Source organism: Lynx canadensis, chromosome C1 (genome assembly GCF_007474595.2).
Source record: "Lynx canadensis isolate LIC74 chromosome C1, mLynCan4.pri.v2, whole genome shotgun sequence".
Taxonomy (NCBI): domain Eukaryota; kingdom Metazoa; phylum Chordata; class Mammalia; order Carnivora; family Felidae; genus Lynx; species Lynx canadensis.
The window spans coordinates 71,983,284-72,009,938 of NC_044310.1; the positions used below are offsets into that span (position 1 = coordinate 71,983,284).

The following is a 26,655-nucleotide window of genomic DNA, read 5'->3' on the forward strand; positions in this document are numbered from 1 at the left end:
GATGAATCACTGGATTCTATTCCTGAAATCATTATTATACTATATGTTAACTAACTTGGATGTAAATTTTAAAAAATTAAAAAATGAAAAAAATGAAAAAAAACTGAAAATGAACTAAAAAAAATAGAGTCATGTTGTTTTTCAAGCAAAAAAAAAAAAAAGCTAAGGAAGTTTAAGATGGTTTTCAAATTTTTCTGGAAGCAGTGGGTTGGCTTCTCAACCCAAAAAGAACCTAAATACACTGAATTCCTTGGATTAAGAAATACTTATAGATCCAAATGTTATGTAAATTGGAAACAGAATATACATGACATTCAAAAAATGTTTCTCTAAAAATAGAAGAAGTACAAGATGGCCACCACAACAATTTCACAAACATTTAGAGTGACCTTCAACATTTACTTCTAAGAGAATTTTAGGAAGTGCAAGTTGATTTTTCAGATTTCAGGCTTAAGGAAATTAATATATTGATGATAGTTACCTACCTACCAGCTTGTCCATTCAATCTGGCTATTTAAGTCTTCATTCCAAATATGGCCACTGATATTTTACATGGGAGAGGGGTATATTGGATCAAACAACCCATCAATTCACTATTAAAAATGAATTATGTTTATATACATATTATATACTATTATGTACAAAACTCAGAACAAAACATTGTAGAAGAAAGAGAGAGGTCATATTCAAATTAGGGAGCTAAGATATCTGCACATTAAAAATAATTAGCAAATATATTAGCAACATAAGATGGTAAAATATTTCTATTGAATACCTTCTATAAATAATAAACATTATAGGACTGAGGAATATGGAAAGATTACTGTTAGGGTGAGCTTAGGAAAAGGGAGTCTGTACTAGATTATGAAGGAAAGATAGGATTTATGTAGATAAAGTTTAGATAATTCTGTGAGTATGCACAGAATGTTGTGAGAAAATGAATGACATAGAAACTATAGGGAGAGAGTTAGCAGATGACCAATTTGTTTAGCAACTGACACTATAAACAGGAAGGGAAGAGAGATAAGACAGGAATAGAGAACATCCTAAACATAAATATGCTAATAAAAATGACACGGAATAAATTCTATACATAATCTAATACAATTTTGGCTGATGAAGTTGGTCTCATAAAATCCTTCTAAGAGTGGAAGAGGACAAAAACTGACAGAAGGCTTGAGAATATAATGACATTCATCCACCTATTTGACAACTCTATTGAATTCCTACTATACATCAGGAACATTATGTTCTAGAAATTGGGTATATAATGATGAAAAAGCCAGACAAGAGTCTCATTTTCATGGATCTTACTTTTTGGTAGGGAAAGATAAGACACTAAACAAAAAACCAAATGTATGTAAAAAAAAAGTGGTTAGATAATATAGATGGCACTAAATATCATGAAGTAAATCTAATATGATGCAAAGTGAAGAACAGAAAGAGAAGGCCTTTCCCGAAGTAACATTTCAGCTGAGATCTGATGATGAGAAAAAAGCAGCAATGGGAGGTGAAGATGAGTCCAGAAAAAAAGGAACAGAAAGTACAAAGAACTAGGCTTCTTCTGGGATCAAAACCTTAAGATATTACTCATAACTCAATGATGCTTATTTTCATTTGAAACTGAGCAAAACCACCAGAGAACACTGATTCAATTTAGAAGCAAGGTGTGAAATTTGCTGTAATTACCTTATAGCCCTCTGCTCCAGGCTCTCCTCTCTCTCCTTGTTCCCCCACAGGACCCTACAGAGACCACATGCAAAAACAATCAGTTCCACAGCTGGATCCAAGAATTTGTGAATGCAGATAATACAGTTAGTGTGGCATATTTTTTCCCCAAAAATGTGAAACCAAATGTATAATTATTTGTTTAGTTCCACTAATATATTTCAAAAGACTGAATATCAATAACATTAAGAACATCATAAGCATTGAATTATTTGAAGAGAATCTCATAATGATCTTGCTAGGAAAAATATTGAAGAAATGAAGTCCACTTAAACATTATGAATTTTCAGATGGATGAAGTATGTTATACATGATGTCAAATTAACTTGCATTTTTACTTAATGTTAAAATGATAGAAAAAGATTTAATCTGGATCATTCAGCCATGTAATCAATTCCATTAATTAGAAGATCAATTTAATCATCTTTTTATTTATTTATTTTTATATTTTGAAGTACAGTTGGCATACAATATTATTATAGTTTCAGGCATACAACATAATGGTTTGACATTTATACACATTATGAAATGATCACCAGAATAAGTCTGGTCACCATCTGTCACTATATGTAGTTATTATAATACTATTGACTATATTCGCTATGCTGTACTTCACATCCCCATGACTTACGTATTTTATAACTGAAAGTCTATAACTCTTAATCCCCTTCACCTATTTCACCCATCTCCTTATACCCTCCCCTCTGGCAATCACCAGTTTGTTCTGTGTACTTATGAATCTGTTTCTGTTTTGTGTTGTTTTGTTTTTTGGACTCCACATGTAAGTAAAATAATACACAGTTTGTTCCTCTCTTATTTCACATAGCATAATGCCCTCTAGGTTCATTTTTGTTGTCATGAATGGCAAGAATTCACTCTTTTTATGGCTAAGTAATATTACATTTTGTGTGTGTGTATATACATACATCTTCTTTATCCATTTGTGTATCAGTGAACACTTAGGTTGTTTCCATATCATGGCTTTTGTAAACAATGCTGCAATGAACATACATACAATGAAGATACCAGGTGTATGTATCTTTTCATATTATGTTTTTCAATTTTTTTTTTCAGATAAATACCCAGATGTCAAATAGCTGGATCCTGTGGTATTTCTATTTTTAATTTTTTGAGTAATCTCCATACTGGTTTACGTAGTGGCTGCACCAATTTATATTCTACCAACAGTGCATGACGGCTTCTTTTTTTCCACATTCTCACCAACATTTGTTATTTCTTGTTCTTTTTTGATACTAGTCATTCTGACAGCGATGAGGTGAAATCTCACTGCGGTTTTGATATGCATTTCCCTGATTAGTGATGTTGAGCATTTTTTCATATGTCTATTGGCCTTCTATACGACTTCTTTGGAAAAATGCCTATTCAGGTCCTCTGCCCATTTTAAAAATCAGATTGGTTTATTTGTGTTGAGTTGTAGGAGTTCTTTATATATTTTGGATATTAATCTCTTACTGGATATATCATTGCAATATCTTCTCCCATTTGCCTTTTTGTTTTGTTGATGATTTCCTTTACTGTAAAAAACTTTTTAGTTCGATGTAGTCCCAATTGCTTATTTTGCTTTTATTGCCTTTGCCAGAGGAGACACATACCACAAAAATACTGCTAAGACTGATGTGCCAGAGTTTATGCCTGTTCTCTTTTGGAAGTTCTATGATTTCAGGTCTTACATTTAGGTCTTTAATCCACTTTGAGTTTATTCTTGCATGTAATGGAAAAAAGTCGTCCAGTTTCATTCTTTTGCATGTAGCTGTCCAGTTTCCCCAACACCAATTATTGAAAAGATTATATTTTCCCCATTGTATATTAATTGATCATATAAGTGTGTGTTTATTTCTGGGCTCTCTATTCTGTTCCATTGACCTATGTGTCCTCTGTTATGCCAGTACCAAACTGTTCTGATAACCACAGCTTTGTGTGCAGTTTGAAATCAGGCAGCATGATACCTGCAGCTTTCTCAAGACTGTTTTGGCGATTCAGGGTCTTTTGTCATTGCATACAAATTTCAGATCATTTGCTCTAGTTCTGTGAAAAATACTATTGGAATTTTGATAGGAATTGTACTGAATATGGAGCTTGCTTTGGATAGCATAGGCATCTTAAAAATATTAATTCTTCCAATCCACAAAACAATGTATCTTTCCATTTATTTTTGTCATCTTCAGTTCTTGCATAAATGTCTTTAGTTTTCAGAATATAGGTCTTCTGCCTCCCTGGCTAAATTTATTCCTAGATATTTTATTATTTTTATTCATTATAAGTAAGATCATTTTCTTAATTTCTCTTCTGATAATGTTTTATTGTATAGAAATGCAACAGATTTCTGTATATTCATTTTGTATCCTAATTTAGTAGTTGTAATAGTTTTTTGGTGAAGTCTTTATTTTGTATTTACAGTATAATGTGATCTACAAATGTTGACAGTTGTGCTTCTGTCTTACCAATGTGGATGTCTTTCCTTTCTTTTTCTTCTCTTATTGCTATAGCTGACATTTCCAGTACTATGTTGAATAAAAGTGGTGAGAGTAGGCATCTTTCTATTATTCCTGATCTTGGAGGAAAAGCTTTCAGCTTTCCACCATTGAGTATGATGCTAGTTGTGGGTTTGCCATATATGGCATTTCTTATGTTAAGGAATTTATTGAGAGTTTTCATCATAAGTGAATTGTTGATTTGTCAAATGCTTTTTCTGCATCTATTGAGAAGATCATGATTTTTAGCCTTCATTTTGTTAATGTGGTGCATCAAGTTAATTGATTTGCAAATACTGAATCATCCTTGCATCCCTGGAAAATATCTTATTTGATTGTGGAATATGATCCCTTTAATGTATTGCTGAATTTTTTTTTTTTTTTGCTAACATTTTGTTGAAAATTTTTGTATCTATGTTCTTCAGGGATATTGGCCTATACTTTCCTTTTTTGTACTGTCTTTTCTGGTTTTGGTATCAGGACACTGCTAGCCTCATAGAATGAATGTGAAAGCATTCCTTCCTCTAATTTTTCTTGAATAGTTTGAGAAGGATAGGTATAAACACTTCCTTAAATGTTTGGAAAAATTCACCTGTGAAGCCACCTGGTCCCTGAGTTTGGTTTATTGGGAGTTTTTTGGTTACTGATTCATTTTCATTGCCAGTAATCAGTCTGTTCAGATTTCTATTTCTTCCTGATTCAGTTTTGGAAGATTATAAGGGTTTAGGATTTTATCTTTTTTTTTTTCTAGGTTGTCCAATTTCTTGGCAAACCTGTTTGTAGTAGATTTGGGGATGCTGTGCTTTTATTTCCATTTGTCTTCAAACAAAACTAATGTTTAGTTAGCAGAATGTTGTTTAGCTTCCATGTACTTGTGTTTTTTCTCCATTTTTTTTCTTGGTATTTATTTCTAGTTTCATATCATTGTGATCACAAAAGATGCTTGATATGATTTCAATATTCTTAAATTTATTAAAATGTTTTTTGTGGTCTAACATGTGATTTTTCCTAGATAATGTTCTGTGTGCACTTGAGAAGAATGCATATTCTGCTGTTTTTGAATGGACTGTTCTGTATATACCCATTAGGTCCCTCTGGCCTAATGTGTTGTTTGAGGTTACTATTTACTTATTGACTTTCTGTCTGGATGATCCATCTATAGATGTAAGTGGAGTATTAAAGTGTCCTACTCCTATTGTATTACTATCAATTTCTCCCTTGATGTCTGTTAATATCTGCTTTTTAAATTTAAGTGTTTCTAAGTTGGGTGCATAGATATTTATAATTGTTATATCCTCTTGTTGAATTGAACCCTTTATCATCATGTAATGCCCTTCCTTTTGTCTTGTTACAGTGTTAATTTTAAAGTCTATTTTATCTGATATGATACCCCTGGTTTGTTTTTTTTTCATTTCCACTTGGAGTATTTTTTTCTATCCTTTCCCTTTCAATCTGTGTGTGTCTTTGGGTCTGAAGTGAGTCTCTTGTAGGCAGCATATAGATGGGTCTTTTTTTTTTTAATTTTTTTAATGTTTCTTTATTTTTGAGAGAGAGACAGGGAGACACAGCGTTCGAGTGGGGGAGGGGCAGAGAGAGAGAGACACACACACAGAATCTGAAGCACGCTCCAGGCTCTGAGCTGTCAGCATAGACCCTGATGTGGGGCTCGAACTCACAGACTTGAAATCATGACCTGAGCTGAAGTCACTTAACTGACTGAGCCACCCAGGTGCCGTGAAATGGCCCTTATTTTTCTTATCCTTTCAGTCACCCTATGTCTTTTGATTGGAACATCTAATCCATTTACATTTAAAGTATCAACTGATAGGTATGTACTTAGTGCCATTTTGTTAACTGTTTTCTGGTTGTATATGTAGTTCTTTTCTGTTCCTCTCTTGCTCTCTTCCTTTGTGATTTGATGATTTTCTTTAGTGTTATGTTTGGATCCCTTTTTCTTTATTTTTTTGTGAATCTATTGTAGGTTTTGGTTTGAGGTTTCCATGAGTTACATATATAACACCCTATGTACATAGCAGTCTATTTTAAGTTGATGGTCACTTAAGTTCAAACACATTCTAAAAGCCCTACATTTTTTATTCCCCTCTCCCCATGTTTTGTGTATTTGGTGCCATAATTTACATCTTTTTATTTTGTATATCCCTTAGGTAATTATTGTAGACATAGTTGTTTTTTCTACTTTTGTCCTTTAACCTTCATACCAGCTTTATAAGTAGTTGATCCACTCTCTTTACTATATGTTTGCTTTTACCAATGAGCCTTTTTCTTTCATAATTTTTTTTTACCTCCATTTATGGTGTTTTCTTTTCCATTTTAAGAAGTCCCTTTAACCTCTCTTGTAAGTCCAGTTTAGTGGTGATGAATTCCTTTAACCTTCATTTGTCTGGGAAACTCTTTATCTCTTTAATTCTGAATGACAATCTTTCCAGGAAGGGTATTCTGGTTGTAGGTTTTTCCTTTCAGCATTTTGAGTATATCAGGCCTCTCCTTTCTGGCGTACAAAATTTCTGCTGAAAAATCAGCTCATGATCTTTTAGGTGTTACCTTGTAAGTAACCAGTTGCTTTACTCTTACTGTTTTTAAGATTCTCTCATTACCTTTAATTTTTGACAATTTACTTACTCTCTGTTGGTGTGAGCCTCTTTGGGTTCATCTTGTTTGGAGCTCTCTGTGCATCTTGCAGTTGGATGTTTGTTTCCTTCCCCAGGTTAGGGAAGTTTTCATTTATTATTTCTTCCTTTTGTCTTGTTACACTCTTTGCTTTAAAGTCGACTTTATAAGACTTCTGTTGATATTTATTGTCCAAGAGTTTCCTTAAACTATCCTCTTTTTCTTAACCTTTTTCTTTGTACTCTTCAGTTTGGATGACTTCCACTACCTTGTCTTCCAGATCGCTGACCTGTCTATATCCTTTAATATGCCATTGTTCTCCCTAGTGTATATATATTTTTTTCATTTCAGCTATTGAATTCTTAAGTTATGATTAGTTATTTTTTATATTTTTCTATCTCTTTGTTGAATTTCTCATTGTTCAACTACTCTTCTTCTGAGTTCCATGAGCATCTTTATGACCATTACTTTGAATTCTTTATCAGGCAGATTGCTTATCTCTGTTTCGTTTGGTTCCTTCCTGAGGTTTTGTCTTATTTTATTTGGAACGTCCTCCTGTCTCCTTGTTAGGCCTGTCTCACTGTGTGTGTTTCTATGTATTAGGTAGACCAGCTATGTCTCATGGTCTTGATGGAGTGGTCTCATATAGAAGGTGTCCGTTGGGCCTTAGAAGCACACTCCTCCTTTGTCACCAGAACCAGGTGCTCCAGGAGTGCCCTGTGTAGTTTCTTTGTGCCTTCTTATCGCTGGCATGCTTGTGAGTGGGGCTGGCTCCTGGCCCATTGGCTGCAATGACTGGCCACAACTGCTGTGGTCACACTGGTGGGCAGGACTGGCTCCTGACATGGCTGGCTGAGAGGCCTGGCTGTGGCGGCTGTGGGTGTGCTGGTGGGTGGGATAGCCCCTGGTGTGCCTGGCTATGAGGTCAGGCCAGGACTGTTGTAGGCATACTGATGGGTGGGCCTTGCCCCTTGTTCCTGTCAGGAGCCACTCTGGAAGGGCGCCAGTCCAGGCCAAAACTACTCGTTTGGTGTGTTGGAACAAGAGCTACTTTGGAGAACACCAGTCCTGGGCAAGGCCACCTGCAGGGTGTGGCAGGATGGGAGCTGTTTTGGGAGACACTGTTTAATGATCTTTTTAAAAGCATCTAATAGCTACCTACTTTAACATTCTTGATCAGAAACTCTGTTGTTTATTCTTTTTAATTTTTAAGATATAAATTAACTTAATAAAAATTGCATCTATTTATTTTTAATCTGTATGGTAGTAGCTAATAAACCTACACTTTTAACTTTTTTTCAAATATTCCTAATATAAATTCTTTGATATGATAAACTATTCAAATTATCTAGTGTAAAATATACTTGGAAAAGCAATTTTTGCATACGAGGACCTACTGTCTAAAAAGAAAGTCAAATTGAAATCTTTGTGAAAACCATAAAATTGATGAGGACAATTGATTGACAAATTTTAACTTATTCCTATGTGAGTAAAGATATTTGACATAATGTAAGGACAATAATCTCTGACTCTGTTTTAATGATTTAGAATATTCTTGGTTTAAGTTTCACACCTGTTTGATGTCTACTAGACAAAATAATGATTGTTATGCTAGACTTTTAATATATTTATTATATTTTAGTGACATTCTTTGATTCTGGCGTACTTGAATCTGGGGAAAAAACAAGCACTTTTATACACTATTTGCCCATATGTTTCCATTTGCTTTTCAGTTTTTGCATTATTTCCATATTTTTCCCTGTCAGGGCTTTAGAGAGACTAGAACATATTTGATAAAAACCTTATATATATTTTATAGATAAGTATGCCTCTATATGAGATGGCTTCATTTAATCAGAATAATTCCAAAATCTTTTGTATTTCTAAGACAAAATATAACTTTCACTCATCTCGAAAGAGCCAGATCAAAGCACCAGAAGTAACTACATAATGTGATCCTTCTGCTTTAGTATTTAAACATATTTTTTAATGTTTATTTATTTTTAGGAGAGAGAAAAAGAGACAGAGCATGAGCCGGGGGAGGGGCAGAGAGAGAGGGAGACACAGAATCCAAAGCAAGCTCCAGACTCTGAGCTGTTAGCACAGAGCCCAAAGCAGGGCTTGAATCCATGAACCATGAGATCATGACCTTAGCAAAGTCAGATGCTTAACCGACTGAGCCATCTAGGCACCCCCAGGATTTTTAAAATCTTATATGATATCATGTAGAAAATTGAAAATCAAACCAATTATATTTATTTCTATGAGTTAAACACTTTTATTCTACCTATTTAATTTACATATGCCCTTTAAGATTATTTTCATAAAATATGAATATAGAGATGGTCATTCAGATAATCAAAGCTACAATAGCTACTTTTCTTTTTTTTTAACATATATTTTTAATGTTCATTTTTGAGAGAGACAGAGAGTGGGGGAGGGGCAGAAAGAGAGGGAGACACAGAATCTGAAGCAGGCTCTAGGCTCGGAGCTGTCAGCACAGAGCCTGACGTGGGGCTTGAACCACAAACTTGGAGATCGTGAGCTGAGCTGAAGTCAGATACTCAACCAACTGAACCACCCAAGTTCCCCTATAATAACTTTTCAAAACAGAGTTTATAGTTAACCTTCAGATACTTAATTAGAAGACTATGGATCAGTGATCTTCAAAGGTATTGGTTATAATAACTGATTAAGTTTTAAAGTCATTTGGTAACTATATGTAAATTACTATAAAAAAGTATACAGGTCAGATTTTTTTAATACTCAGAAATAAATCTGAATTTGATGATTTTTTAAACATTTTTTTTACTATTTATTTACTTTTGAGAGACAGAGAGTGAGCAGGGGAAAGGCAGAGAGAGAAGGAGACACAGAATCCAAAGCAGGCTCCAAGCTCCAAGCTGTTAGCATAAAACCCGATGCAGGACTCAGATCCATGGACTGTAAGATCAAGACCTGAGCCAAAGTCAGATGCTTAACCAAGTGAGCCACCCAGGCACCCCATGAATTTGATGATTGAAGAAATGTCTGCCCTAAAATATCTAGAGTATAGTATTTTGATAATCTCTGCAAAAGGTTGTTATAGTGCATTTCATGCTGAAAGTTAGATTTGGAAAGTCACTGTAATTAAACTATATATTATCCTAAGGATCTTGACTTGGATATAAATAGATTTTACATTTAGATAATACAACTATAAATAGTATGTGCCTACAAAACCATGTTATGAAACTAACAGAATAAAACTCCCTGAAAAGATGTGATTGGTCATATGAATCTATTATATTCATTGCATTTTATCTTGAAACATCAAAATAATTTTAGAAAAAGACCTACTGGTTCACCTCGAGGCCCAGGTGGTCCTAGCACTGTGCTATCTTCTCCTGGATAACCCTATAATGAAGATAATTATTTACAAACAAAATCAAATTAATAAAATAAACTTTGAAATATGTAGCTTATCATTGTCTCATATGTATGACATCTACAATCTGGCTTTATCTTTTTTAAATGGAAAACTTTACCTACAAAACTTAGCACAGGATATTTTATACAGTTGTAATTCCTATATGGTTCTCAGAAGTGTCTATCAGCTTTAATTACATACAAAGCAGTTTAGGAATTTGTTCAAAGTTTCAGGTTTCCAGTGATACTACAAATTAAGAGTAGTATTATTATAGTTATTCTTAACCCAGAAAATTTTTACTATAAATTTCACTATAAACATACTGGTCATTTAATCTAGAGTCTCACAATCTGTTTCAACAAGTAATTAGTTTTAAGTTTACAAAGCTTTATAGATTACAAAGTACTTTACCATATATTATTTCATGAATATCTTGAAACAACCTATTGAAGACATTTTAATGACTTAAATTTTCATCTCTTGGTATTTACCTTCTAGAATTTGCAATACTTCCCAAATTGAAAAGTGTTTTCTTTTATTCTTTGAAAATGTTTCCATGCACACTTTCAGAAAGAACACAAAAATTAAATATTTAACTTTAGGATTGCAAAGTCAATATACACACATACCTTTTCTCCTTTAGGTCCTGACAGCCCAGAAAGGCCTGGCTGGCCCTGGTGGCCCTAACAAAAGGACAAGAAAGTAGACATTCTCTGTATCATTTGTGCATGTTCTACCTAATACCACCAAGGACATGCCATTAGATACTGCACTATTCTGAAAGAAAAACAAGATTCATTCTCTAGGGGGATGAAGCCTAAATGCAGTAGCAAAGTTTATCGGTGAGATTTCATCTTAATCTGCATAATTGGAATGACATCTTTATATAACCATTTTCATGCAAATACACACATTTTAATTTCCAATTAGAAATGATTACCCTATATCCTGGAATTCCTGGTTCTCCATCAGGTCCCATCAATCCTAAATGTCCCTAAAAAACAAAGTAAATATTAGAGAGAAAATAGCCAACTGATTGAACCATTACACTTGTACTCTGATTACTTAAAATTTAGAATTTCTGAAGTATAATATTTTACTTAGTCTGAAATGGGAAAACAAGAAATAACATTCTAACTTCTGTCTTATTTTTCTTCTGAACCACAAAAGTCCCACCAAAAAAAAATGTCTCTTCAGTTTACTTCTGGTATGAATATTCTTAATCATATTAAGAAAAATACTTTCAGTTGTCAGAACCCTATAGGTTTTCAGCAAGTTCTTGGAAATGTAACATGTATCTGTCAAAGTTTATAGTATATATATATTTTTAATGTTTACTTATTTTTGAGAGAGAGAGAGAGGACAGGGGAAGGGCAGTGAGAGAGAGAGGGAGACACAGAATCTGAAGCAGGTTCCAGGCTCTGAGCTGTCAGCACAGAGCCCGGCGCAGACCCCGAAATCACAAACCATGAGATCATGACCTAAGCTGAAGTCAGACGCTTAACCAAATGAGCCAGCCAGGTGCCCTTATATCTGGTCCAAGTTTATGGTAGATGTGCCTCACTGAATATTAGAGTATAGCCTGAAAGTTTTTGATATTATCATGATGGGATCGTGGAGAACTCCATACTCATTGATAGTTTCAGATGCTTTGATGAAGAAAAGTTTCAGCTCTGGTCAAAGTTGTTAAAGGAGAAATAGTTGGCAACTTATGTGTGATAATCACTCTGTTATTGCTCTTATCAATATTTTGCAGATGAGGATACTACATAATTTAAGGGTTATTCATAAATGCCTCTAAAGTACTGAAAATGTGACTCAGACAACTAAAAAGAGTAAAAATAATAATCCTAAAAATGTCTTACCTTTCATACTACCAAAAATTTCCACACCAATTCTCCTATTTAAGTTTGAAACTAAATAGGAGATGAGAAAATTAAGGCACAGAATAGGTTCATGCCTAACCAAATATCAGATTAACCAGAAGCTCTAAATATGATTATTTACCCAAAGAACCCATGAGAACCACCTATCATTTAAGTGGATATAAAGTTAAAACATAAAAGTAAGTAGATTTCTTATATAGCACCAATAAAAAGATATAATGGAAAAAAGATTGCATCATAAATCATAAAGTCCATAAGAAACCAACAATAAATCTAACAGGATAGAGGTAAGAACAGAATAAAGGAAATAACAAAACTTTATTAAAGGACATATAAGATGATGTAAGTAAATAGAAAGACATATACTGCTTCTCTACTGAAAGATTCAATGTTAAAGGAAAATGAAGAGCTGATTTTATTTTATTTTTTTAAAAATTTTTTTCAACGTTTTTTATTTATTTTTGGGACAGAGAGAAACAGAGCATGAACGGGTGAGGGGCAGAGAGAGAGGGAGACACAGAATCGGAAACAGGCTCCAGGCTCCGAGCCATCAGCCCAGAGCCTGACGCGGGGCTCGAACTCACAGACCGCGAGATCGTGACCTGGCTGAAGTCGGACGCTTAACCGACTGCGCCACCCAGGCGCCCCGAAGAGCTGATTTTAAAGTTCACATGGAAGAGAGAATTAAAGTAAGAGCTGAACTTTTCAGAAAAATGAATTATGGAATACTTGCTCTTCTCAAAAGTACTGTAATAATATAACAATTAAATAGTGTGGTATTGAACCCAAAAATAGGCTAACAGATTGACAGAAGAAAACAGAGAGAATGAAAACAGGTCAATAAATATTTGAGAGTTTAGTTTAGTGGGATACAGAGTGACTATTTATTAAATGATTTTGAAACAACTGAAAATCTACTTGGAAAAAAGAAAATCAAGTTCTTTACAACTTATTTCACAGCAAAATAATAAACTTCATATGAGTTAGGAATAAAAATAAAGCTATAAAAGAATTAGAAGAAGGATATGGAAGAGTATTTTTATATACTTTAGGTAGGGAAGGCATTTCTAATGAAAAAATAAAACCTGTAAAGTAAAGGAGTGACAAATTTGAGTATATAATAATTAAAATCTCCAGCAAAAAGATATCAAACAAACAACACTAAATGTAAAATGACAGAAAGAGAAATTGTATTTATAATACATTTTGTAACAAGTTTAACAAAAATATATTATCTAAGGGACGCCTGGGTGGCTCAGTCGGTTAAGTGTCTGACTTGGGCTCAGGTCATGATCTCATGACTTGTGAGTTCAAGCCCTGCATTGGGCTCTGTGCTGACAGCGTGGAGCCTGGAGCCTGCTTTGGATTCTGTGTCTCCCTCTTTCTCTGCCCCTCCCCCATCATGCTCTGTCTCTCTCTCTCTCTCAAAACGAAATAAACATCATATATATATGATATGAATAAACATCATATATATATATATCTATATATAGTTATTACAGTTTAATAAGAAAAAGACAGCAGCCTAATGTAAATCATGTAAAGTGAATATGTAAAGGCAATTTCCAGAAAAAAAAAATCACTTAATTGTAATCGGGGAGATATAAACAGAAAGAAAATGAGACACATGTTCTCATTTATCAGATTGTCAGACATCAAAAGGGTTAACATGAAGTATTGGTGGTGGGAGTGTATATTGGATGAAACCTTTTGGGGAGGCAGTTGGAGAACATGTGTCAATATTTTTAAAGTGAATATTCTCTTTAGACAAAATCCAAAGTAGGAACCTACTTTGAAGGCAATACTCTGGATTAGTTTCCATATTTGTTAAAAATTAATCATATTAAATAAAGTTTTGTAACATACAAGCCCAAATCAGGAAAATATTAGTAATTTAAATCAAAGGAAGAAAGACCTGAAGTGGTAAGATGAATATGTCAAATGAGCCTGAGATAAACTTTCCTCAGACAACTGATGAATTATACAATGCTCTCAAGAAGGCTTTGGTGAAAAGTCTAGCATTTGTGACATTTAACGGAGACTAGGAAATACACATGCATTTTGTAGATAAGCTTATTAAATAGTGAAAACACTAAGTTTAATAATTCATGCATCTCTCATGCTGTGACTTTCTAAACAGGTCCAAATATATTAGCAATAAAATTTTGCTATTATAGGTTCAGAAGTATTTATGTTACCCTTGTTTCCAACACTATATAAAGTTCATGCAAAAGATTAAATATTATTAGATGTTACAGATATTGATCAGAGCCGGTTTAAAAAAAAATCTCCATGAGCATGTAGAGTCCAAGCTTATAAAGAAAAATCATTTTTAAGTAAATCTAATTTTCAAAAGCAATATGCCAATCCTGACAGCATAGTTTCATACAGATATTAAATTCTTATTTTAAGTGCAAGGCATATAAACTTTCCCACTTAGGTTAAGAGTTATAATCTGAGTTTTTAAAACTTCATTTCATATTTTATTTCCATTTTGAGTTTTTTCCCCTTTCCCTTTTTCATGTCCAGAAACCACTAAGCCATTTAAGTACTGTGGAATGCTTACAATTCTCCACAGCTCATGGAGGTAGATTATTTTCAATGGAACTATTGCTTTCTCTGTAAAATTAATCAAGGGATGAAACTTTAAGGACATGGATACATTTCTTTTCCATCCACAGTGAACTCAGGTCTGGAAATAAATCAAATACTAACCACAGCACCTCTCGTTCCTCTGGCACCCTTAGGACCACTTTCCCCAATTTGTCCGGGAGCACCTCTGCTTCCAATTTCTCCGGTGGGCCCTATTTGTCCTTTTTCACCCTGTGGACGTCGTTAGTAAGAGAGAAAAGTGGGAAAAAACAAATTTTTACCTAGATGAATTAACTATATCATATACCTGAATGACACCAGAGGATAGTCTGTAAGCAAAATTCTGTAAATAGTAACTTGGGTTTACCTAGCTGGTGGTGGAGACTGCCACTGACAATAATAACATACCATCACCACCTAGGTTATCTGAAAGATATGACTGAAAGTAATTTAGGAGAAAGAACATTAAAAAAAATAATTTTGGCCAAACAAGCAGGGGAGATCTGGTGTTCATGTTGAACTACCAATAACCAATTTTTTATTTTTGAATTTGTTAGGTATGTATGTATGTATGCATGCATGCATGTATTTCTTGTTATCATGAGAAAACATAGACTGTATAAGAAACCTGCTTCTATACACAATTTCAATCCCACAAAGATCTATTTAATGTATACAGTTTCCAGTGTATGTTTCTGTATATTCAGTGGCTTGGAGTCTGCCTTTAAAAATCCATAACATATTTATATCATTTAACATCCTTCTGAAAACTAGTTATCTTCTGTTTTCCATCAAGCTGACTGATCATTCTCTACCACCAAAATATGGCTGCTTTTAAACAACTTTAAGTGCTATAATTCATTTTCTGAAAGTGGGAACCAATCTGTTCTGCTGTAGACAATAAAGTAGATACAAAGAAAAACTAGACTGTGATCATAGGAAGGAAGTTTTTGGTATTTATAATAATTCGCAGGGATGCAGGCTACTGTAAAGAATTATACTGTTCCACTTCTAATGTTGATTTTAGATATAACATCAAATATGATGAAAAGAGACTTCAGTATTGGGGTTATTTTCATGGGTAAGAGTGGCTACTAAAATTCACCTCATTCATTTTTCCTTACTTCTTATTCTAACTAATCCTGTCTCTACATTATGACAAAGATAGGCTGGGTGTATGTTATAGAAATGATAAATTAGACTTTGGGAACTAGATATGGTGTGATTTGAAGCTAATTATAGTCATATATTCAGAACTGTTGTATTTGAATAAGAAAATCATACTTGAACAAATTATTGGCCCCATACAGAGATGAATTTTTCATTATAATGTTCCAGAATTTTATACATTTTCATTTTAGTAAGATATAAAAGAAACATATAAACCATATTCTGGATGTGTGTTTCTAAGTCAATATATGGGAAAGATAAAATAATTAACCTTTTCAATTTAGATAAACATAGTACTAATAAACCCAGAAACAATCTCAATCATAATCTTTTCCCCTAAACATTTTACTAAAGTTGTTACTATTACACAAATGGTGTAGTATTTTCCTTTTCTCTCTTTTCCTGCCCAAAGTCTACTGAAGAATTTTTGGCAAACAGGAGAAGAAAGGCAAATATCTTCACAGAAACTACAGAGTGAGACTGTTGCCTTCAAATAATTAGGCGATAAATACTCCTAAGTAGAGTTAAATTTAATTTATATAAATGTGCCTTTTAAAGCCAAATTTATATTCTTTATTACCATATATCTCATGCAAATAAAAATATCACCAGCATTCTATGGAGCTCAGAGCACATCAGAAGAAAGGAAGCCTTAAAAAGATGTAAAAAAAAAAAATTACCTTTTGCCTGGGCGACCTCTTTGCCCTGGAATTCCCACAATTCCTTCAGATCCCTGAATGTCCAATATAAAAAAGAAAATAAATTGTTAAAGAAAGGACTAGATGGCATATTTAAATACTTACATCACATAATCACTGAATTGAACATTATGTAAAATGAGGGTACTTTCAACAATATTGTGTTTGCATAATTATCTAAAAATAGGTCATGATGATTTACATATACAAACTGGTCAAGATAGACAAAATTAAACTGTTCTTTATTATAGGAAGAAAATTATTTGGTTTCATCACCATTTTAATTAGTGAGACTGTAATTAAACTAAACCCAATGCATCCATGTTAATTTTAGCAGTTCTATGAGCTACTACTGTGGTTTCAACATCTTGTTGACTGTATAGGATTATAAATATATATTAAAACATGGTGAAGAAGAATCTCAAGATCTTTGGAGTAGTAGATTAAGGAGGTTTTCTTGGTCTGTGGAAAAAGAGAGAGGGAAATAGATGGAGAAAAAAGAAGTAGTCATATTCAACTTTAAAACAGTATTTTCATTTTAATCTGTATTTATTCAGACAAAGTAGACTGAAAGTTTCAATACAGACTTTTTTTTTTGTAAAATTGGCTAAAATATTTTAGATTGTCCTGTGAATTTGCAGGTCAACAATAATTAGGCTTAAATGAGATCCACAGTAAGCCCAGGGTGCAAGTTCTGAAACGGCCAACAATTAATCACAGCACTCCTTGCATTAGTTGGAAATGAAAATGGAAACCTCAAATTTGTGTCCAAAGCTTGCAAACTGCAAAAATGATGTAGACAAGAAATAAATTGTGGTTTACCACTGTGCTATGGAGGCTCTTGATAAATATTTGTTGAACGAATAACAGATACCTAAGAATGACTCATGCCCTATGCTCCTCAGTAAATGCTCTTCTAGCCTCAGAAGTCACTGAATTTAGAAGCCAAAATGGTTAAGTTCTATGTGCTGTAGTTCTAGCTGCATCCAGAGGTCAAAATGATAGTTGCACTAACCTGAGATTTCTTTGCGGTAATATGGACTTTTAAAAAGAGGCAGATTAACTTTCATTAGAGGGTAATGGTGTGAGCTTTTAAAAGTCAGACTGCTAGTTTCATAGTCTGGCTCTGTCACCTCACAGCAATATGACCATAGGTAGATTGTTTAACTCTAAGGGCCTCAGTTTCCTGTTCTATAAAAGAAGTACAACAATACCTCTTCAAAGAGTTATAAGATTAAATGAGATAGTGCATGTAAAGCTAAAAGAACCGGACTTTAAACTGAAGAATTTAGCTCAGTGTTAGTTCTCACTAACGTCTGCTGCCTTTTTCAAGTGTATTATATAACATTTGAATGTTTATAAAAAGATATTAGAAGGTACAATAAATACCCATGCACCCACCACCCACTGTAAGAAAGAGAAGATACATATGTATTGAAGTCCCATATGCACACATACCTTCCAACACATTACCCTCTCCCTCACTCAGGTGCAACCATTTTCCTCAATTTATCATTCCCAAGCATTTCTTTATACCGTTACTCCATTTGCATGTATCTCCAAGCAGTATGTGGTAATGTTGCATCTTTTCAAACTTTAAATAAGCATACTTAATGCATTCTTTGGAAACTTTTTTAACACACATTTTGCTTTTGAAATTAATCAGTGTCTTTAATCTACTCACTTTCTGTTTTTCATCCTACGGGATTCTATTTTCTTATCAAACCACAGCTGATTTAACCACTTTCTTACTGATGAATTTTTGGTGTTTTGTTTTTTTTTTTTTTGTCCTGTTACAGATAATGCTTGTGAACTCATCTATGTGCCATGTTAAAGGTGGTTGTTTGTTTTGTTTTTGTTTTTATGGAATAGTCCCGGAAGTTAAACTGCTGGGTTGTAGAGGTATGTACATCTTTAGGTATACAAGAGAATGTAAATTATTCTCCAAAGTAGTTTTTGTCAATTTCCATTCCATAGCAATATTTCAGAGTCCAATTACTTCAAATCTTCTGTAAAGCTTGGTACTATCAGACTTCAAATATGTCCATTTCATTGTGGTAAATGATATTTTATTTGTGTTTTCAATTTGCATATTCTGATTATTAAGGAGGAATGATTATCTATTCACACCGTTATTTCACATCTATATGTGATTCTGCTCAATATTCCCCTGAGCTGGACTTACTGAGTTATCCATAAAGTTTTTACATATATTCCTGATACCTGTATTTTGCTCATTCTATATAACACAGATCTCTTCTCAGCCTGCAGCATATTTTTTCACTTTGTTTAATATAACTTCTGATTAACATAAGTTTGTGATTTTAACAGAGTCATATTCATCAGTATTTTCTTCTTGTCTTCTTCTTTTCAGTGTTTAGGAGATCCTGACTGCTTCCCCTCCCCTCCATGAGGTTCATAAAATGTTCTTGTAAATGTTCTCATGCTTAACATTTTGAATTTTCACAATTAGGCCTTTAATTGGAATTTCATTCTTTTGCGTGCGTGTGTGCACTGGTTTGAAGGAGTTGTTTTATTTTATTTTGTTTTTCATTTGGATAACCAATTAGGCCAGTACCATTTATTGAATATTCATCCTTTCCTTAATGATTTGCAACCTGTGATCAATGTATTAAACTTCATGTTTCAAAATATACTAAGCTCTGAGTCCAGGTTACCTTCTATTTCCATTGGTCTCTTTGTCTTCTGTGAATGAACATGACACTGATTAAATTACTCTAGCTTCAATCATAAGTTACGGTATCAGGTAGGGTAAGTTCTCCCTTCCACACACCACTCTGCCCAACCCTTGTCACTTGTTCTTGAAAATGTTTTTGATATTGGTCCTTTGGTTCTTTCATATGAATTTTAAAATCACTTTCATTAATCAGGTCCTATAAAAAAAAGTCTTATAGGGATTTTGACTAAATTGTATTGAATTTATAGACTAATGTTAGGGGAAAATTGATAATTTTTTTGATATTGAGTCCTCCTATCCATGAATATAAAATATCTCTCCATTTATTAGGTCTTTGTTAATAACATAATTTTTTGACAAAAATCTGCAAATCTTTTGTTAGCACTTATTTCTAGTTGTTTAATTTTGTGATGATCTATTATAAATAGTTTTTTTGTTTGTTTATTTATTTATTGAGAGAGAGGGAGAGAGCAAGCAGGGGAGGGGCAGAGAGAAAGGGAGAGAGAGAATCCCAAACAGGCTCCGTGCTGTCAGTGCAGAGCCCGATACAGGGCTCAATCCCATGACTGTGACATCATGACATGAGCTGAAATTAGAATTGGATGCTCAACCTACTGAGCCACTCAGGCACCCCCAGTAAATATTATTTAAGGTTTTCTAAACTGCTTGTGGCTGGTGAAGAAGAATGGAATCTATTTTTGTATATTCTTATATTTAGCATCTTGCTAAAATCTCCTTAATTCTAATAATTTGTCTGTAGATTATTTCTCGTGTACCGTACTGGCTGGGTTTCTGAGTAAATGTTGGATAGAAATGGTGAATAGTGGTGATCTTTGCTCATTCTTTGAAGTTTCACCATTAAGTATGATAGTCAACGTGGATATTATATTTTACTAAATGCTTTTTGTTTCATTTATTGAGATCATATTTTTAATTCTTTAATTTGTAAATATGTGACTTAAATGTATAATTTTAAAAAAATGTTAGGCCTTTGTTGCAATACTTGCACAAGAGGGAATTCACTGACACCTTTATTATATCAGCACTCACAATGAGGTGCAATGAATTCACTATTCAGGTGTCGTCCAACACTACTGCATGGCAATGTTATCTGCCAACCACCATGCAGTTTAGACATCGCTGTAAGTGTTTATATATTTAAATACCAACAAAACTTGTGGAGAATGTAAAAATAAAAGTGATAAGCCTCTCACAACGTGTATAATTGAGAAATTTGTCATTAGTCTGCAAGAGGACTTACACATTCTTCAAACTTCCATTTTCGCCTCAGTGTCAAGTGAATGACCTGCCCTTATACTGCACTGAGACAGAGTAGCAATCAAAACAAGAGCCACCTCCTTTTCCCACACCTGATCTACCGACATACCTCCTTATGCACACACATATTCCGCCTCCCTTCTCTTACGAAGGAAGAAGTTTCTCTGTTGCTTGTCTGAAGCCAGTGCCTCACTTGTATCTAAAGCCCATGTTCCCTTCATGGCCTTCTCTTAACACTTGCACTATCATTTTTTCCTCTGACTACATCATTCCCGACAGCAATTAAATAAGCTAGATAGCACTCATTAAAAAACAAAAACAAAACCCTTCCTTGACCTCATGTCCTTCCCTCCCTTCCTTTCTATTCACTCATTCAATGTCTCAGTACTTTCTAGTTCAATTTACTTCCCCATCACAGCAGAACTTTTTGAAAGACCTGTTTATGCTCATTGCCACTATTTTCTTACCTCTCATTCCCTCTTCATTTGGGCTTTTGTTCTTACCACAGCTCTGAAATTGCTTCCCTTTCAGGTCACCATGTAACCTTCATATAGCTAAATCCAATAATCCAATGGCTCATTTTATCTCAACCTTTTTTCATTCTTGAAAAATTTTAAGGTTTTGTTTATATGGCAGCATGCTTCCTGAATTTTGGCCTCCTTATATAACACCTCCTATTCTATGATTCCTAAAATTATGTCACCTGTCCTGACTGTATAATTGACCTTCTGGTTATCCTACCTACTGACATCTTTTTGAATTTCTATAGGGATTTCAAACTTTATGTGCCCCAAACTGAACCCTTGAATTATCCCCTCAAATCCCTAAATCTTGTCTCTTCCTTGTCTTCTCCAACTCAGCTATAATGTGGCAGTATTTTGAAAATTATCAAAATTGCTTTTCAATTTTGCCTTTTTGAATATATGGACTTTACCCTATTCAGCTTGAGGGGGTCATATGCCCAAGGGTTATATGTATTAAGAAAATTTTTCTGTTTTTTGTTTCCAACTTTACTAATTCACAAGGTGACCTTGGAGCACCCAGCATACAGAGCTATACTATATTATAGAGAAGACACACTTTCCATCTATTGCAATAGAACTCTAAGGCTTTTTACTAGGTGATAAAGGATGAGAATATGCTATAGGAGAAATAGAGAGAAAGTCAGGTTGTTGTTGTTGCTGTTGTTGTTGTTGTTTGTTGTTGTTGTTTCTTTTGGCTCCAGGAGATACAGGAGCGCAAAAAGGGAGGGAGAGACCTAAATGTTCAGATTTTCCTCTTTCTGAGTTTTGGCAAAGTGAGACTCTTGTTCCCCACTACCTCTTCAGGATGCAGGAAAGGTACCTTCTCTCTAGATAGCATTTGGTTTATGGCCATATCACTTTGGATGCTCAGGAAAATCAAAATGACGAACATTTGTTAAATTTTCCTAAACTCCTTGATTCCTATATGATGTAGATGGCAACTTAGAAATACCTGGGGAGCTTGTGTAGTGTGTGGTGGGGGAGTGGTCATTACTCTAGAAAGACATGGCTCTGTCATAACGGCTGATGAGCAGACTTCCTGGGCTAGAGCTGAATGAGAATCCAGAAGACCTGAGAAGGATCTGCAGATTAGTGGAAGCTGATTAGAGGGAACCTCTCCCAGAAAGGAAATGAAAATTACTAGCTGCAGACATTATCATCAGAGGCCAGCAGGGTAGGCAGTAAGGAAACTGACAAGGGACATTACCATGTCCCTATCTTAAACACCTGCACCTAGATCCAAAGCCTCCTCATCCTTACCATCACCAGACACTCAGACTCTCTAATGGAAAAGAGCAGAAGAGGGAGGTCAAGAGCTGATAAATTTGAGAAGCAACATTGTAAGAATCTGAGCATTACCTACAGAGACTACTAATTTATAGGAACAAATTGTTTAAGCTTTCAACTGAGTTGGGTTTAAAATTTTCTTTCCCCAAGCCTCCAACCATTCCTCACTAATCAGTAAGTTAGAGCTTGTGAGGAAAACCAAATAAACCAAAAATAATGAAATCACATATATCCACATATGTAAATACCAATTTGTAGGTCTGTAATATATTTAATGATATGATCACCAGTTCAGTTGCTCCAGCTAAAAACCAGGATTTATTCTTCATTATTTTTTCCCTCTTTCTCAACATCCAAACAATGAGTGATTACAGTCAGCTTTATCTCCAAAATATGTCTTAAATGGGATCACTATCCCCTATCTCTATTGTCCCCTTACATTCCCAACCATACTACTTTTCATCTACACTACTGCCACGGCCTTCTAAGTCCACTTTTACCCTCTAGTCTATTTCTTCAAAATTCCCCAAATGATCACTAAATTCACATTTAGTGAAATTAACATTTCAAACCCCTTGACCTGTTTAAAACCTTCCAAATGGCTGCACATTGAAATCAGAATCATCTCCAAATCTCTTATTATGGTCTGTAATCCTCTATATGATCTGGCTCCTTTTATTTCTCTGATGTTATGTTTTCAAGTTACTCACTACATTCCAATTACTTGGCCATTCCCTCCCCCCCCCACGCCCACCCCATCTGGCCCCTTTCTAATAGTGCATCTAATAAATGCCTCTCTGCCTTTAGAGCATTTGCATTTAAAGTCCCCTTACCTAGAAAGCTTTTACCTTAGATATTCACAGACTGGCTGCTCTACCTTAGAACATCTGGTTCAATTGTAACCCTATGTAGTCCTTCTGTGACCACCCCAATTTAAAGTGGTCTATTACCTCGTCACTCTTTATCTCATTACAGTTTTCTTTTCCTCACAGCACTTATCACTCTCAGAAATTACCATTCTTGTTCACGTTTCCTTCCACACCGCAGTGTAAGTTCCAGGACAGCAGGGACCTTGTCTGTTTTGTTTATTGCTGTAACATTAGTACCCAGAACTGTGCCTGGCATATACCTGATTGATAATAAATTATTTAATAAACAAATGAAGATAGAATTGCATGCCCCAAATGAAATATTTAGCCTTAATCAGACAGTAACCTAGGCTACTTAGTATCATTGTAAGAAATAACATCTTAAAAAACATGTACTAAAGTTTGTAGTAAAGCCAAAGTTTATGAACAAAAGGTGAAGAGTAGTGAGACATTTTTATACTACCTTTTTGTTTCTAATAAATGTAACATATGCATCTACTAGGAACATTTTGCACAGTAAATATTTGTACATTTGAAGAACACATTATATGTGAAAAAAGGGGATTGCTATTGCATTTTCTTTTGTCATTATAATCGGAAAGATTTCTCCTGGTTCTTTTGTCCACATCTTTTTTCTCTTCAAAGACAGGTTGCTTCTCTTTTTTGTGGGGTGGGGGAGGACGTGGATTGGGGGGGATGTGGGATGGGGTTGGAACTTCCACTGATATTAGGCTGGTTTATTTTAGTGCTTGTTCTAAAAATGCATAAGAAATATCTTGCTGCAAAATATTTGCTTTTAAAAGGCAACGCTACCGCAACTCATTTGTGTGCTTAGAGGCTTGCAGCAGACTGGAAAAATAGCAACATTTTCTAAATGAGCATGTTTTAGTAAACTTCTTCAATAATTCCTAAATAAGAATGCTTTTATATGCTGACAGAGAATAGTTGGCTTTATGCTGAGCCTACTCATTAAATAGAAGGAGTTGAGATTCCAGCCTATTACTTTAAATATGTGAGAGTAGCTGTATTGTCTTGAAAGTAACACATCACATCTAATTAAAATTTTTTTTAATGTTTATTTAGTTTTGAAGAAGAGAGAGAGACAGAGCATGAGCAGGAAGAGGGGCAGAGAGAGAAGGAGACACAGAATCTGAAGCAGGATCCAGCCTCTGAGCTGTCAGCACACAGCCCATAGGTGGGACTTGAACTCACAACCATGAGATCAGGATCTGAGCCAAAGTCAGACACTTAACCGACTGAGCCACCCAGGCACCCCACATCACATCTATTTTTTTAAACAACTTTGAGATACAAGTCATATACCATATATGAACCTGTTTAAAGTATACAATTCAATGAGTTGTGCGACCATCACCACAATCAATGTTAGAACATTTTCATTGCCCCCCAAAAGAAACCCTGTATCCCACAAGCAGTCACTTCCCATTTCCTCCCAACCACCATCCCTAGTAGCCATAGGCAATCACTAATCTACTTTCTGTCTGTCTAGATAATGCCTTATTTGGGACATGTCATATATCATGTGGTCTTTTTTTACTGGCTGCTTTCACTTAGCATAATGTTCTCTTTTCTTTTCTCTTTTAAATGTTTATTTATTTTGAGAGAGGACAAGTATAAGCAGGGAGGGGCAGAGAGAGAGGAAGAGAGAGAAATCCCAAGCAGGCTCCATACTGTTAGCATGGACCCCGATGTAGGGCTTAATTTCATGAACTGTGAGATCGTGACCTCAGCTGAAATCAAGTCTGACACCTAACGGACTGAGCTTTCCAGGCACCCCTAAGCATAATGTTTTCAAGGTCCATCAGTGTTGTAGCATGTATGAGTACATCATTTCTTTCATTGCCAAGTAATAATCCATTGCATAGATACACTACCTTTATTAATATACATTTACAAATGATCAGTTGAATGATCATTTATGTTATTTTGGCTATCATTAAAATGCTTCTATAAATATTCAGGTACAAAATTCAAATTTTGTTTGAACTCTGCTTTCAATTCTATTGGGTATATACCTAGGAATAGAATTGGGGATCATATAGCAACTCCATGTTATCATTTTGAGAAAATGCCAAATTGATTTTACAAAGTGGCTGTACCATTTATATCCCATCAGCAATGTATATTTACATCTTCAGCAACAATTTGATATTTTCTGTTTTTTTGTATTTTAATTTTTTTTTATTATAACCATCCTAGTCAAGTGAAGTGGCATCTTGTGGTTTTATTTGAATTTTCCTAATGGCTAATAATGTTGATCATCTTTTCAATTGCTTATTGGCTAAACTATATATCTTCTTTGGAGAAACATCTGTTTAAATGTTTCACTCAATTTTTCAATTGCTTATCTTTTTACTACTGAGTTGGAAGGGTTCTTTGCATATTTTGGATACAGTCCTTTATCATATATGATTTGCAAATATTTTCTCCCTTTTCATGGGTGTCTTTTCACTGCCTAATGGTGTTTTTGAAGCACAAAATTATTTTTCTTTCTCTTTGCTTCTTTCCTCCTTCCTTCCTTCCTTCCTTCCTTCCTTCCTTCCTTCCTCTCCTCCATCCCTCCTTTTTCTTTCCTTTTTTTTTTTTTTTGTAGGTAGGGTTTTACATCCAGTATGTGGAGCCCAACATGGGGCCTGAACTTACAACCTGAGATCAAGAGCTGAGCTGAGATCGAGAATTGAATGCTCAACCCAACTGAGCCAGCCAGCACCAAACTTTTAATTTTATGAAGTCCAGTATATTTTTCTTTTGTCACTTATACTTTTGGTGTTATCTAAGAAACTTTCATAATCAAGGTCATGAAGATTTACTGATATGTTTTCTTCTAAGACATTTATAGTTTTAGCTCTTAAATTTTGGTCTGTGATCCATTTTGAGTTAATTTTTGTGTGTAGGATAAGGGTCCAACTTTTTTCTTTTGCATGCAGGTATCTACTTGTTTTAGCACCATTTGTTGGAAAGACCATTATTTTCCCTTTGACTTTCTTAGCACATAACATGTTCTTGTAATTCAATTATCTTGTTCTATTTTTGTCCCCTGGGATTTATTTTATTCATTGAGACAGCCAATAATGTTGGATATAGTAAACAAGTTTGGGAGTTATAGAGTGATTCCTATCACAGGTTATGTTCCTCTTCTGTCTGAAACCTTTTCAATGCCTTTTTACTACACTTTGAATAAAAAACCAACTTTGTACCATGATTTAATAATCCTTCATGATCTGCTTCCTATTTATTCTTCAAGCTCATCTCAAAAAACTTTTCACTATTCTCTATGCTATAGCTATAATTAGCTTCCCTTTAGTTTTCCAAATACATCTAGACCATTCCCACTTCCAGATATTGGCCCTTACTATTCCATCTGCCTTGAGTGAT

The 26,655-nt window shown here is 34.4% G+C and overlaps 1 protein-coding gene across 1 annotated transcript in view; it reads right to left on the bottom strand.

Annotated features, from left to right (window-relative positions):
* Positions 1-26,655, bottom strand: part of COL24A1 (collagen type XXIV alpha 1 chain) — a 385,490-nt gene that overhangs the window by 82,765 nt on the left and 276,070 nt on the right. Inside the window, 6 exon segments of the mRNA XM_032594090.1 lie at positions 1,690-1,743; positions 10,188-10,244; positions 10,887-10,940; positions 11,198-11,251; positions 14,859-14,968; positions 16,587-16,638. Coding sequence (XP_032449981.1) covers positions 1,690-1,743; positions 10,188-10,244; positions 10,887-10,940; positions 11,198-11,251; positions 14,859-14,968; positions 16,587-16,638 — 381 coding nt within the window.